This window comes from Coturnix japonica, chromosome 6 (genome assembly GCF_001577835.2).
Source record: "Coturnix japonica isolate 7356 chromosome 6, Coturnix japonica 2.1, whole genome shotgun sequence".
NCBI classification, from domain to species: domain Eukaryota; kingdom Metazoa; phylum Chordata; class Aves; order Galliformes; family Phasianidae; genus Coturnix; species Coturnix japonica.
The window spans coordinates 21,667,829-21,681,346 of NC_029521.1; the positions used below are offsets into that span (position 1 = coordinate 21,667,829).

At 39.5% G+C, this 13,518-nt stretch overlaps 1 protein-coding gene across 1 annotated transcript in view; it reads left to right on the top strand.

Moving 5' to 3' along the window:
• SORCS3 (sortilin related VPS10 domain containing receptor 3) overlaps positions 1-13,518 on the top strand; it is a 261,834-nt gene that overhangs the window by 222,299 nt on the left and 26,017 nt on the right. The window contains exons 15-18 of the mRNA XM_015867276.2: positions 4,190-4,307; positions 5,842-5,975; positions 10,144-10,257; positions 11,719-11,890. Of these exons, the coding sequence (XP_015722762.1) occupies positions 4,190-4,307; positions 5,842-5,975; positions 10,144-10,257; positions 11,719-11,890 (538 nt within the window). The remainder of the gene's footprint in view (positions 1-4,189; positions 4,308-5,841; positions 5,976-10,143; positions 10,258-11,718; positions 11,891-13,518) is intronic.

Below are 13,518 nucleotides of genomic sequence, written 5' to 3' on the forward strand. Positions count from 1 at the left end.
CTTGAATAGTTTCTGTTCGAGGTTATCCAGTTACTATATTCCACACTTGTAAGTTACTGTGTGTTTAAAAAATTAATGAAAGATATAATTATAGCAGTGTTACCAGTGACCTTTTCCAAAATGACTCCATCATGAATCTGTAAGCATTTCAGAATTGTTTTTCATGTTCTTAGTAATTTTGCTGCAAATTAATGACATCAAGCTCTGGCAATAAAAGCTTTGCCTTGTTTCTCAAAAGAAGAGATTGGGAAGAATTTTCTGGTCTCCTAGCAATGGCTCCACTGCAAGCAGTTGCATAGATCCAGTTGAGAAGATGCCTGTCCTGTTAGCTGAGATTTTATGTGGAGTTTTAACTGCTTACTCTGAGGGACAGAACAAAACCTACCCTCCCTAATGTCAGTAAACTGCCATTCTATGGCTTAGTTTGGAGAACCTTTTTTAAACTGAGCTTACTCAGAAAACTGACTGTCTAAATACCATCTGGGTTCTTGTATTTGCTGCTTCTCAAGGGCTTCCAGATCGGACTACAAATACTGGAAAAAGTCAAGCCATTATCTTTGTGTTGGCTTTGCAGTGTAAGACCTTGAAAACCCAGCTCCTTTCTTTTGTCTTCTGCTCTTGCAATGGGCTTTTAAGAGCTTTCAATCAGACCATAGTAGGCAAGGTTATTGAGGCAAAAATCATAGTACATTATGTCTGCTCTTCCTGTTTGTCATCCTGATAGTTCGGTTATTTTTAGGGGAAAAAAAAAAAAAAAAAGAAAAAAAAAGCCACAAAAAAAGCCAAAAACAACCTAATTTAGTAAACAAAGCAAATGAGAAACTAAGATACATAAGGAATTGGGTAATATAAATGAAATTCTATCTTCAAAGCAATGTGATGATTTACCACTGGGGGGGGCGGGGGGGGAAGGATAAATTCCTAGCAGCCCCTTTTTCAGTCACTGTCCTTGAGTGATTGAGACTTGTTTTATTTCTAAAAGCAAGAGGTTCAAAAATGAGAAAAAACACACCATACTGCTGAGGTAATGAGTGTGTAAGATTTTTCTTTCCTCAGCCAATGAGAAGTGGCTAATGAGAAGTATGCTGTCTTCTGTCCTGTCTTTTACAGTTCTTCCTGAATCATCTGTGCTGCTTAAAGAAATCCAAATCTGCTTACCAAAACACTTAAAGCTGAGCATTTTTGACATGTTAACACAGGCAGTTTAAGATGTTTGAGATGTCTGCTATCTACCCAGACTTCTTGGATGGGCTTGGTGACCTCAAAACAGAAATTGTGGAGGGGAACAGGTGGATACACCTTGAGTCACTTTGGTAAAATATCTAATGATATAGTTCACCAAACTGATAAAAGTAGACTGTAGACTGCTGTAATATGCAGTCAGAATTTGTTCCCTTTGATGGTTTGTTTATCTTAGTTCTAATGCCAAAAAAAGATGAAAGTTTTCATCGCTTCCCTGAAAAAGCTGATTGGGAGTTCAGTGGAGCTCCACAGATAACACAGATCTCCCTTCCATTTGTTAAATTTGCTTACTTTTATGGAAGTTTCAAACTTCCTTAATTTCAGATTTGAAATATGATGTAACCTTTGTCATTGGCTCATCTCTCCAACCCAGAAGTACTCTAGAAATCTGGGTTGTGTTTGACCAGTGAGCCGTGTTCACACAGTACAGCTGCTTGCTAGGTGCTCTGTATATGTGCAGCTTTTCACTCTGAAGGCTGCACTGCAGTGATGGATCGGGCTTAAAAAGCTTTTTATTAGCAGGAGAGGAAAAAGTTGCCACTTCAGGAATCAAGTGACCCAGAACCATCTCTGCAGCACAGAGAAAAACATCCTTCTCTGTTCACACTCCTCTAATTACATTTAGAGTAGTATTGTTTCCATCTAAATTATAGCAATTATATACAAAGATCTTCTTTGAAATCATTTAATTAAAGAGTAGCTAATGCTCTGTGCTTTTGGAATGCTAATATATAGCCTTCCACTCAGGAATCCTTGGTTTTTTATCATTAATTATTGTTATCATGGAGAAATTTCAGTGGCAGAGGCTTTTTAGCTTGCACTAACAGATTTAAAAAGCAAGGATTCCAGTGATTTTGGTAGCTTCATTTTTGTAGCACAAAGAAGCATTTTGCTCTCTTTCTTGAACACTTAGTTAAGGTTCACTCTGAGGAACGACATTGTCCTTCAGATGCTGACAAAGCATTGGTTTTCTCTAACCCTATTATCTTTTGGGTTGGCAAGTGTTTGTGTGTGTGTCCTCCCTTCCTCTTGTTCTGCCTTCTGTGTTACATAAACATAGGTCAAATCCTGAACTGATATAAATCTGCTGGACTAGATGATTTCTGTTTACTGAGTTGTTGCTTTGCAGGAATGACATTTTAGTCATGCCTCAAATCCAGGACAAACAAGATTCATGGCAGAGCTGCCCAGTTGTGCAATAATACCATGACCAGATGAGCAACCTGTAAGGTGGGATTTAATCAGTGGCAAGACAAAGTCATGATCTGGCCTGACGGTAGTAGTCTGGGTAGAGAGATGATAGCAAAGGCAGCAACACTGAGTGATTACAGTGAAAACTGAGGGTAAGTAGTGTAAAACTGGGGTCAAAGCAGGATTTGGATAGCAGATCAAGAAACTCAAGATAAATTTTTTCCTTTGCTTTACTTTCATAGGGAATTTCATAAATAATCTGTATCTCTCGATCTTTCTTTTCTAGCCTGGAATAATCAAAATAATAAAAACTTTAATTCTCATAAGTGGCTCTGTTGAAAACATAGATTAGTGGAAGATATATGAAATAACACGTGGGAATATATGTAATGAAAAAAAATGCTTTTTCTCTGCCTTCTGAATTCTGCTGTAAGAGTGATATGATGCCATTGCTGAATGACTATCAGAAAAGATTTCAGTTTCATTACATACGGAATCTTTTAATCCGGAATTCATATTTTGGATAAATAATGACAATGAGTTTTTAGGTTCTTTGATGTATTCACTGGACATGACCAAGAAGCTTTGTTTTAATGACAAATCAACATCGTTGTTGTGGGGATTTTGTCGTTGTTGTTGTTCTTTTCTTAATGTGCTCCCCCATGAGTGTGTGTACTATTGTATATGACTTTTAAAATCTGGTCGCCTGCATCCCTGCCCTGATATCCTCCTGTTACACACTTCTCTGGAAATACAGCTGCAGCTGACTGAAAAACTACTGCTTACTGAGAAAAGCATGGCTGAGCAAGGGAGTAGGAAAATTCCCATGGTCTTTGGGATGGTGGTGGTTTGGTGATGTGTTCCACCAGTGCTCATCATTGCTTTGATCCTTCTTTTCTAGATACTCAAGATACTTTTCTAGATACTTAAAATAGGTATAGTTTCCCCTGCAGATGAAGGAGGATTGTATGGGTAGGAAGGGATTTAGGGCAATCTGTGTTTGATAACTGTCTCTACTGACAACATGCAAGCAAGATCCAAGCTTGGGCAGAAGCCTCTGGTGCTATTGAATTTTATATGGTCACTGTCATGATCCTATTTGTAACAGGTCTGTGCTTTGGTTACAAATTACAGTGAGTCCTTTCCCCTTTGTTTCTGAGTGCTGACATTTCAGCTCCCAACAGCTTTACTCAGTACGAGCCTTGAGGTCTCCTGGAGTTGTCTGGGGAAGATGTTATTTTCATCCTGAAAATCAACTTATTACTTACTTTGTTGAACTGTAGACTGTGATCAGTGACTGCTGATGATGTGTGACCTACTCAGAAGAATTAAGAAGAAACTCAGCTGGTAACCTTACAGTGGTGACACTTTATAATCTCACTCCTACTAGTTGCAGTCAGCTTTTCCAAGTTATAAGGGAGGCTGCCATCTTTGCAGGTTGCTTGCCTACAGTCCATGTCCTAAATGTTATTTCAGGTGTATCTTTTACAGTTCTGAAGTAGTAAGATTGTGCAACCAGGCAGCTGAGCAGTGAAGAGACTGATTACACTAAGGAAAGGCTTAATTTTGACTCGGACAAAATTGATATATTCATCAGAGAACTTCCCTTGTTTTTAGATGCATAACTTTCTAGTTTGGTTCTTTACAGTTCCGAGCAATACCTAGATGTTTGCATTAGACTCAGAGCTCATTCTGCTTAGTGGAAGAATATCCCTGCCTGATTCTGGTTCTTTCTTTTCCCCTCTCTCTTGCTCAGAATTTTTGGGCACTTCAGTCTCCGTTCTGAATGGCAGCTGGTCAAGGTGGACTACAAGCCTATCTTCAACCGAAGGTGTAACAAAGATGATTACCAAACCTGGCATTTGCACAATCAGGTATTCTGACTGTACAGGGAGGAGATGAGGGGGACTCCTTTTCTGATACTCTGTATTTCCTGGTAGGAATATATATATTCTTTTCTGCAGAGCGTGTTTTTTACATACGTTGAGTCACCATTCTAACCTGTTGATGCTTTATTTCCCCTGAAATATACATAGAAACAAATATGGGGTCTGTCTTCTCCAGGCAAGTTGGGGAAATTGTTAACTTCTCTTTGTATGAAAATATTCCATTTTACCAGATGAATCTTTCTGCCCTTGGTGCTCACAGCAATGTAAAACCTCACCTTGTGATTGAATTGTAGGAGACAACTGAACTCTTTGTAGCTCTATCAGTGACTCAGAAAAATTATTTTCTTTCACTTTGCCTCTATTTTCCATGCACAAAAATGAAAATAAAAACATTTATTCATCTTTCAGGTCCTGCAGGTGTCTGTAAAACTCTGGGGAGTCCTTGAATAAAAGCCACTAGAGAAAACCAAATTATTTTATTTTATTCAACAATACATACTTTTCTTTTCATACATTCTGGCTTATTTTCATCCTTGTTATACTTAGATCCTGAAGCCACTAGAACTGAAGGAGTTCAATACTCTCTGTAGATTAGTTATAGGTTATGGGCCACCAGTGTGATGTCCCACTCCCTGCAGGGGAACTAAACGGGAGCCAGAACTATTGGCACTGTGATTTTCCTGTATGAAACCCATGAATTAGAAATGAACGTTAATAAGGCAAGGATGTATCAGATGACTAAAGTTATAGAAGGGAATACATGAAAGAAATTTAAATGAAAGAACAGGGAGGATGTGTGAGGCCAGGCAGCCATCTTGGGAATCACTATTAATGGGAAAGAGAAATATTTCAATTAGATGCTGTCTTTTCATTCTTACTTTTATGTAGATAAATTATTTCTGCCTCAGAGAAAATTCTGCTTATAACAACTCACCAAAATGTCAAACGTTTCTTTTAGATAAGCTACTCACAGTAGTGCTCTTGAAAAACTTTCTGTGCACAAAGCCAAATGTAACGTGCCATCAAAATTATTTGAAGCCTGTAGTGAAGCCAGTTCTATCAGAGAAAGAAGAGGGGAGCCAGGACTCCTGGGACTGACAACTTGATTTTTGTTTTCAGGCTCAAGCAGTTCTTCCCATTATCAGTGTTGTCTGACATGTAGAAGAAACCTAGAGGTTTGTTCCTCATTGTCTTCTCAGGATAATTCATAGGACTAGAACCATAGTGGGTGTCTTCTAAAATATGACATGGCCAGGTGATGGCTTGCATATATAAGCATTATGGACACACTGTGGCCAGCATTCTGACTCAATTGCTGAACACAATGTACTTGTGGGTACTGCCAAGATTCTTTTGGAGTTTGCAGAGTCACAAAAGGCATCTGGACTCTAAGCTCTCAACTCTCCCTTTGGGAAATATGCTTTTGTTGTCTTTTGTTTCCTTGTTAAAATGCATGGTTTGGGACTCAGGTGCTACTACAACTCTCTGTTTTTCTTTCTCCCCCTTATTTTTGCCAAAGGGGGAACCTTGTGTCATGGGAGAGAGGAAGATCTATAAAAAACGCAAGCCTGGGTCTCAGTGTTCCCTGGGTCGAGACTATTCCCGAACTGTGGTATCTGAACCATGCGTCTGTGGTCAAGGGGACTTTGAATGGTGAGTGTGTGATTTTGGTAAATTATGCAGAGCCTCTTCTTGTAGCACTGGCAGTGTTTGAACTACTGCTTGGACAAAGAACCTATGGGGAAACTGGATCTCATGCAGCTTTGTGAATTTGACTGTACCACGTAGCATAAATGTGATTCTCATATCTGCCATGTGAGAGGTGTGTCCTTATTGTTTGCAGGGGAGTTCTGTTAATCTCTGTGAGAAATCCAAGCCTGGAATTAGTAGAAAAATGCAAGTACTGACTGACATTCTCACATCCATCGTTTTTAAAGGAGTGACAGACAGGACTATTCTCTTTGGTCCAAAGCATATCCTTTACAGTAGGAAAAGGGAATTTTCTCTATATTCGCTTCAAAGGTCATTGAATACCTTGGGAGCAAGCTAGCAAAACTTAAACATTTTAGATTATTATTTCATTGAGTTCTGGGGAACCATTAGTTGATTTTTAGCAGTGTTTTATTGATAACTCTCAGAAAATGCCTCAGTGATGGGACTGTGCAGGACACTCTTGTTAAACGTAGCCTCTTGTTTTGCATAAATACTGGTATTTCTAATTTAATGGGGCTTTTATTTCTGAACTGCTGTAAGGTCATTTTGAAAGCGGCTTAAAAATATAAACAGAAAGAATGAACAGCTCTTTGATATTGCTTGTATGCTCAGGGACAAGAGTTGGAGAAATATATAACAGTCCACGATTTCTGCACAAGGATATCCTATGGGGAACCCATGATAGGCAATACTTGAAGGATTTAAGACTGTCAGTAGCTGTGATGTTTGAGCCTGCGTGATCAGAACATCATTTAAATGAGGTTGAAAATAACCCTGAGAAAACTGATTTTCATTTTTATAGCAGTTTATCAGGATCAGTGTCTGATTTAATATCAGTGTGATTCATGAAAACTTCACTTATCTTTGAATTCAGCCTGAAGAAATGTGAGGCACAACATCTGCACACTTATTTAGACCTAGGCTAGCTGAGACTCCATTCTTTTCAGATTGTGAGCACAGTGAAATACAGAAAAAAATGAATAAAAATATAGACAAGAGTGATTTATTGAATATTGGAGTAGTTTGTCACTGTAAGATGTTCAGGGAAATAGAGCAGAGATTTTCATCTTATCTGGATGGATGCTTAATTTGTTCCTAATGCCAAAATTACATCTGAGACTCCTTAGCTTGACTCAGGAGATCTTTCTCTTTGTTCTCATCATGAGGACATACAGGATGAACAAAGTATCTTGCTCTGCAGTATCTGCCCTTGACACTGGCATATGCCTCTGAGCTGCACCAAGGCCTAATCTCTGGAGAGGCTTATGAGTTTGCTCTTTGCTTTGTGCCTCACCAGCTTTATAATTTCACAGTGAAGCTTGTATTTTCTAAGCCATAAGTGTAAAACTGCAATAGCTAAATTGGCCTTAAATGCTGTTCTGCCTCAAAAAGTGTTTGCATCAGAATGCCCCTTTTCTTTTAATTGACCTGCTCCTTGCATGCGTTTGGTATCATTTTTGCTTAATTTTCCTACTAACATGAGAGAATATTGCTGTTAACCTTGCCAGTCGTGCAGAGGAGATGCAGTTAGAGGACAGCAAGCTGCTTTTTGTTTCAGGCTTTGCACTGCGGACTAACTTCTTCATTTGCTAATGGACTTGTCTCCATTGCTAATGGAGAATCAGAAGGACTAGCTTCACATTAAGGGTAAGGTTTGATGCTAGTTTTCAGGGCTGACTGGGAGAAGGTATGGAGCAACTATAATTAAAAAATAAAAGTGAAAAAAATCAACCCAAAACTGCTAACAGTGTTGTTAATGGAGTGTTAAACTCAGTTTATCTTAAAAATGATTTTTTAAGAGAGCCACACTTGTCTGCTCTGACTTTTGACTTCAAAAGGAAGGCATAGTCCTTTAGTACATGGCAAGATACATGTTGTTCTAGGATATGATTCATCAGTCTTCTTTTGGATGTTCACATGTGAATAAGAGGTACTGAGGAGCACCTCTTCTCTTTGCTGACTAGAAGGTGGCTCTATATGGGGGATCTGATTGAGATATGCCTTCACTGTATGTACATACCTGCAGTTGGAGACACCACCCCTACTCTTTCATTTGGTGCTTTTGAAAAGGAAGATATCTACTAAACTTGTCTGGCAAGGTTTGCAATCATCAGTTGTTCTTGGAAACACCGGCTGGTCTCTCTTATTTGTGAACTGAGCACATCCATGGAGAGCCAGAGAAATTAAGGAGCTGGCAGCCTTTGTTTTTGTGAGTACAGTGACCAGCAGGTCTTAAAAGACTGACACCAGTCTTCTCCAGTAAGTAATTTTGTAGGCTTGTTCTGTTTTCAGAGCATCCCATGCTACAAGGTTTGATCACACCTGTCTTTGAGAGCTGTGAGGAAGGAACAAATGTCTGTAAGAGCCCTACAGCACAAGCTGTGACAACTGTTCTCCTTCACATTTGGTCATGGAGCCTTTGCCCCTGTCTGCCTCATCTTGCAGTGATATCAGTTTGCTGCTGTTAGATATGAGTCTAATCTGAATTTCAGGGGCATTAACTGTAATCCAGGGTCACAATTCAACAAATACTCACAAGTCAAGGTCAAGGGTGATTTCTTCCAACCCTCGCAGTCATTATAAAAAGAAAACCTTGGTCATTTCGCTACAGAGAGAATGGCAGAATGAGCTCAGAAGTGTTAATAAAATGCTTACTGATCTTTCTTTTCCCTCTTCCTGCTTCTTTATTTACTCTGTCAAGATAGCTTTCCTGAGAACGACAGCACAGCAGCTGGACTTGATTATTTCTTTAACTTATGCAAACCCTGGGGCTCATGAGAAGGAAGGTGGGCAGCACGCAAGGTTTTAATATACATTTACCAGAAGTTAATGAACAAGCACAGAACCTTAAGGGCATACAGCAATGTTGTCTTTAATTTTATTAAATATTTATGCAGTCCTTTTCTTCTTTGGGGCAAAGTACAGCTCCTCCTGAATATTTTTAATTACCAAGTCACTGCCAGGCGTTTTTGACTGTGCAGGTCGAACCCACTGAGAATGATTAAATTGAATGTTGAGGGAAATAACATTAGGGAATTTCTGAACCTTTTAAAGTAGCTTGCAGAATTTTTGCCCTCCGAAAAAGAAAGTAGCATCTGGGGTCACTGGAGACATAACACAATTTTGTCTCACCAAAGCTCCTCCTGGAGACATTCTGCTGGCAATTCAGGTTCTGAACAGGGGAAAGGATAAAGCCCAGTGTGTCCTAAAGGGCATAGAGTGTTTTCAAGGCAGTAACTTCTGCAATGTCTGCGTTTCCACATAGGTTTAATTTGTTGGCATTTGTTAACCTGCTTCAGGCAAAAATCCAGATTCCATTTTTATTTACCCCTCAAATCTAGCCTGCCAATAAAGAGTATGCATACAAAAAATGTGGAAAGCTTTGGATTAATCCTATTGCTTCATCACTGTATTGGCATGCAAAGGAAACTGTAAAAATAGTCTTAAATGCAATTACGTGTACTTCTACTCTTCGGTGATCTAAGGAAGCATCAGTACTCTGGATTACCTTTCTCACTTTACTCAGTACTGTGTAATCTTTTGATACCGCATTGACTGTACTGCTTTAGTTTAGGGTTGGAAAAGCATAGGCTGTTTTTTTATAGGTCAGCCTTAGCTTGGTCGAAGAGCCATTAACATACATGTTTATAGACATACCTAAGCTAGTTGTTCAAGAATTGTTCCTACCATTTCATATTCCAAAGCACTTCCTTCTGAAAAAGTATAATTATTGTGGAGTTGTTGTCTGAATTATTCTAAAAGTAAAGATTGTAAAAGGGATGTGAGCCAAAAGAACCCAACAAATACAGTGATTATTAATTAATAGGAAAAAAAAGAAATTAACAATATCACTTTTCTTCTGAATCTTTGTCCATGTTTTGTTGTCAAATGAAACAGAAGTTCTCTGGTGTTCTGCAGGGTTGGTAGTTCTGGTGTTGTCAGGTTTCACAGACTAAGCAGGCACTTTGTCTCAGAATGATCCTAATCCACAATGCCATGCCATCAAGAGCTGCCAACACACACACTGGGGAGCAAAAGCATTGCTTAAAGGTGAGCTAAATCCAGTGAATAGGAACAGAAATACACTCACGACTTACTGTCTCCATAGTGACTACGGCTATGAGAGGCACAACAACAACCAGTGTATCCCAGCCTTCTGGTTCAGTCCGTCCTCCCTGTCCAAGGAGTGCAACATTGGTCAAAGCTATCTGAACAGCACTGGGTAAGTGAACATTGACAGCTCCCTGATTTTGGTAGACAAGAGAACCTGCTCTGACCTTTTCCTCCACATCCTGCTTGGCTATTGTCCAATCTTATTCGTGTGGTAATGTTTGCAGCTGCATCTGTATGGAACATTGCCTCATTCTTCAGAGACAGGGATAAGCACATTAACATAAATGACATGTAGATATCGTATTGCTATCAAGTGATGTGTAATCTCTGGAGCTTAGACTTGAAGCTCCTCTTTGCTGCAAAATTAAAACACGAATCAAGAAGGTGAATCTGAGAGAAAGCTGAACATTTAACAGAACAGATTCATGGTATTTAACCCTGTTTTTCATTGAACCTCTTTCTTTTTTTAAAGCTCTTTCTTATTATAGCTTCTGGTAAGGCTAAAATGGACAATTTTCACCTTGTGATTTTATTTTATTTTTTTCTCCTGCCATTTTCATGTTGTGTACTCAGTGCAGTGAAATTTCAGATAAGACACATGCTGGTTTCTCTTGGTTGTACCCAGAACATACAGCAAATGTTGGTCTATTATAGTAGTATCATTTGAAAATGCTATTCTGTTGTGTGGGTGATACTCTAAATGCTGGTTGCACTTGATGCAAAATTGTGGTGTTCCTTCTCAGGCACTGCAGGCCCTGAAGAGTTTACAGGGCTGCTTCTAAATCATGGATTCTGCATGCCTGCTTATTATGGACAGGGTCATTTGAGGTTGACAGTTGGGAGTAGCTGAAGAAAATGTGGCCGCTGCGAGTCTGGAGTCATTTTGCTTCAGAGACAACATTCCCCTTATCCTCTTTCATCTCAAAGGTTGCGATACGTACGGGATGTAATGACAGCCCTGGCCAGTGAGACTGTTTGCAGCCTTCTTGACAGAGGTCAAGAAAATTGCTGGAATCTGGACATTCTTAGCCAACCTTGTGTATTAGTTTGGAATTACCAGAAAGTGTTAATCCCTATCAACAGCAATGGAAATAGTCAGGCATCTTGCAAATTTGCCAATATCTTCCAAGCAGATTTTTTCCATGAATAATTTTAAAATTGAACTGGACAAAGCCATTACCAGATCCTTCCAAGTGCTTACTGGCAGAATGGATGCAGGCACAATGTAATAAAAAGCATAATAAAAAGCTGGGATGTGGGGCGTAAATTCTGCAGTCATGAAATTGGGGGAATTCTCGGCCTTCTAGAAACACAGACTAATTGACCTCCATAATGAGTGTCTGTTCTCAGTGGTGCTGCTGAGAATCTCTGGAGAAGGCTGGATTGTGATTTGTTTGGTTTTCTCTGGTTTAATAAGGTAATGTGATTATTCCTTTCAGTCAGGGAGTCACACTGACAGTTAGCCTTTGAGAAAATGTGTGCAATATTATGGGCAAATAAAACAAAAACAAAAATAGAAACCTTTCCACCCATTGCCTGAGCCCAATTTCTTTTCATTTCTGTACCCCAGATACCGAAGGATTGTGTCCAACAACTGCACAGATGGCTTGCGGGAGAAGTATAAGGCCAAGGTGGAGAAGTGCCCTGGAAAAGCACCGCGAGGACTGCATATCCTCACCAGTGATGGAAAGTTGGTCACAGAGCTGGGGCACAATGCCACCTTCATCATCCTTATGGAAGAGGTGCGTTTCCAGACTCGGCAAGTCTTTCACATCATGGCAGGACTGGTACTCTTTTCCTTTCGTCTATCAGGCAGCTAAGAGGAAAAGAGCTATAAGGCAAGGTTACAAAATGTTGAATGTTACTGTGATCTGGGGGGAATTCATGAGAGTGAGTTGTACGTGAAACATAGAAGCAAGTAATATTATGTCAATTCATGTATGTATTTGCCTGGTTATCTTGCCTACCAGTGAAGGATGCTGCTGAAGAATGACAGGAGATCTGGTCAAAATCATATTTCCCCAGAAGGTTCTTGCTGCTTCTAGCGAGCTGTGGTTTAGGGAGTCTGTGAGTCAGAGATGAAGTCTTTATGCTTACCATTTCCCAGTTTCTGGGTTGCTAACCTTTAGTTCCATCTTAGCTGAAGCATAATTAGGAAAGGTTAAGAATGCTGGGAAGTGTTTTCAGGCTCATGGGAAGCAGTGAGGGATGTTCAAACATTATTGCTTTTGCAGTAGGAACGGAGCCTCCTCAACCCACCTCTGAGTTCCCCGGTGTGTATTTGTTTTATTTTTAATGCAGTAGGATTCCCTCTTTAGCTAACAGTAGCATAAACAGTACAGTGCCATGCTATATTGAAGCACCAAAACACTGAGGTAGTTCAGTGGTCTGAATCAGGTATCCCTCTGCTTGGTGAACACATACATTACAACCCTTGCCACTGAAGTCTTGTGGCCCAGTGGACAGATAGCTAAAACAGTTTGTATGCCTTTGGGCTGTTTTCTTCAAACTATTTTCGCCTTTTTTGGTCTGTAATTTAATGTTTAGGGGCACATGTGGTGGCTCTGTTTGCAGCTACTGCACTCCCCTACAGGGAGGAGAGTAGGCTACATTGGGCCACTTATGCCTTCAAGAATATAATGTACTCTTAAGTCTGAGCATGCTGCCATGGAGAAATATTTTTTCTTGTGATAGCTTATTATTATTATTTTTTTAAACCTGTACACTTCTATTTATTTAAAGACTTGTCCAGTAACTAGATGTTACATTGGAACCATGCTAATCTGACAGGGCTTCTTTACGTACTTCCTCAGAGATTCATGCTTGCTCTGGTTTTACAGAAAGGGAATTTCTTGTCTACATGGCTGGTTCCTTTATATTCTTCAGACTTGACATGGTAAGATGATTTGTATAGACACTAGTGAGTGGGAGTTCAGAAACGAACAGACATAATCTAAAAATTAGGAATCTAGTAGTAATTTATTAAGCAACTCAAGCGGAACTGTTGTGTACAAAGAATGATAAACAGATGGGGAATAAGGCAGCAGTCAAAGTAGCTGAAAAGTGGAGCCTTTACAAGGCTTCAGAGAATGAAGAGGCTGCTGAATAAATATGTGAGGGTGTTGACTCTGTCCTTTGTTGAAAAATATTTCAATGGAACAATTTTTATCCTAAGGAAAGGGTATTTGCAAGAACATGTTTCTGTGGGTGAACAGCTTACTCCACAGAGAGCTGTTATGTTGAGTTTGTTTCTTAAAATAAAAGGTCATTTTAAAAGGGGAAGATATAAAACAGCCTGAGATTTTGGGGAGAAGTATTTCAGTCTTTCAGTGTCAACCTGAGAATGAAAGAAAAATCAGCAAAACAAATG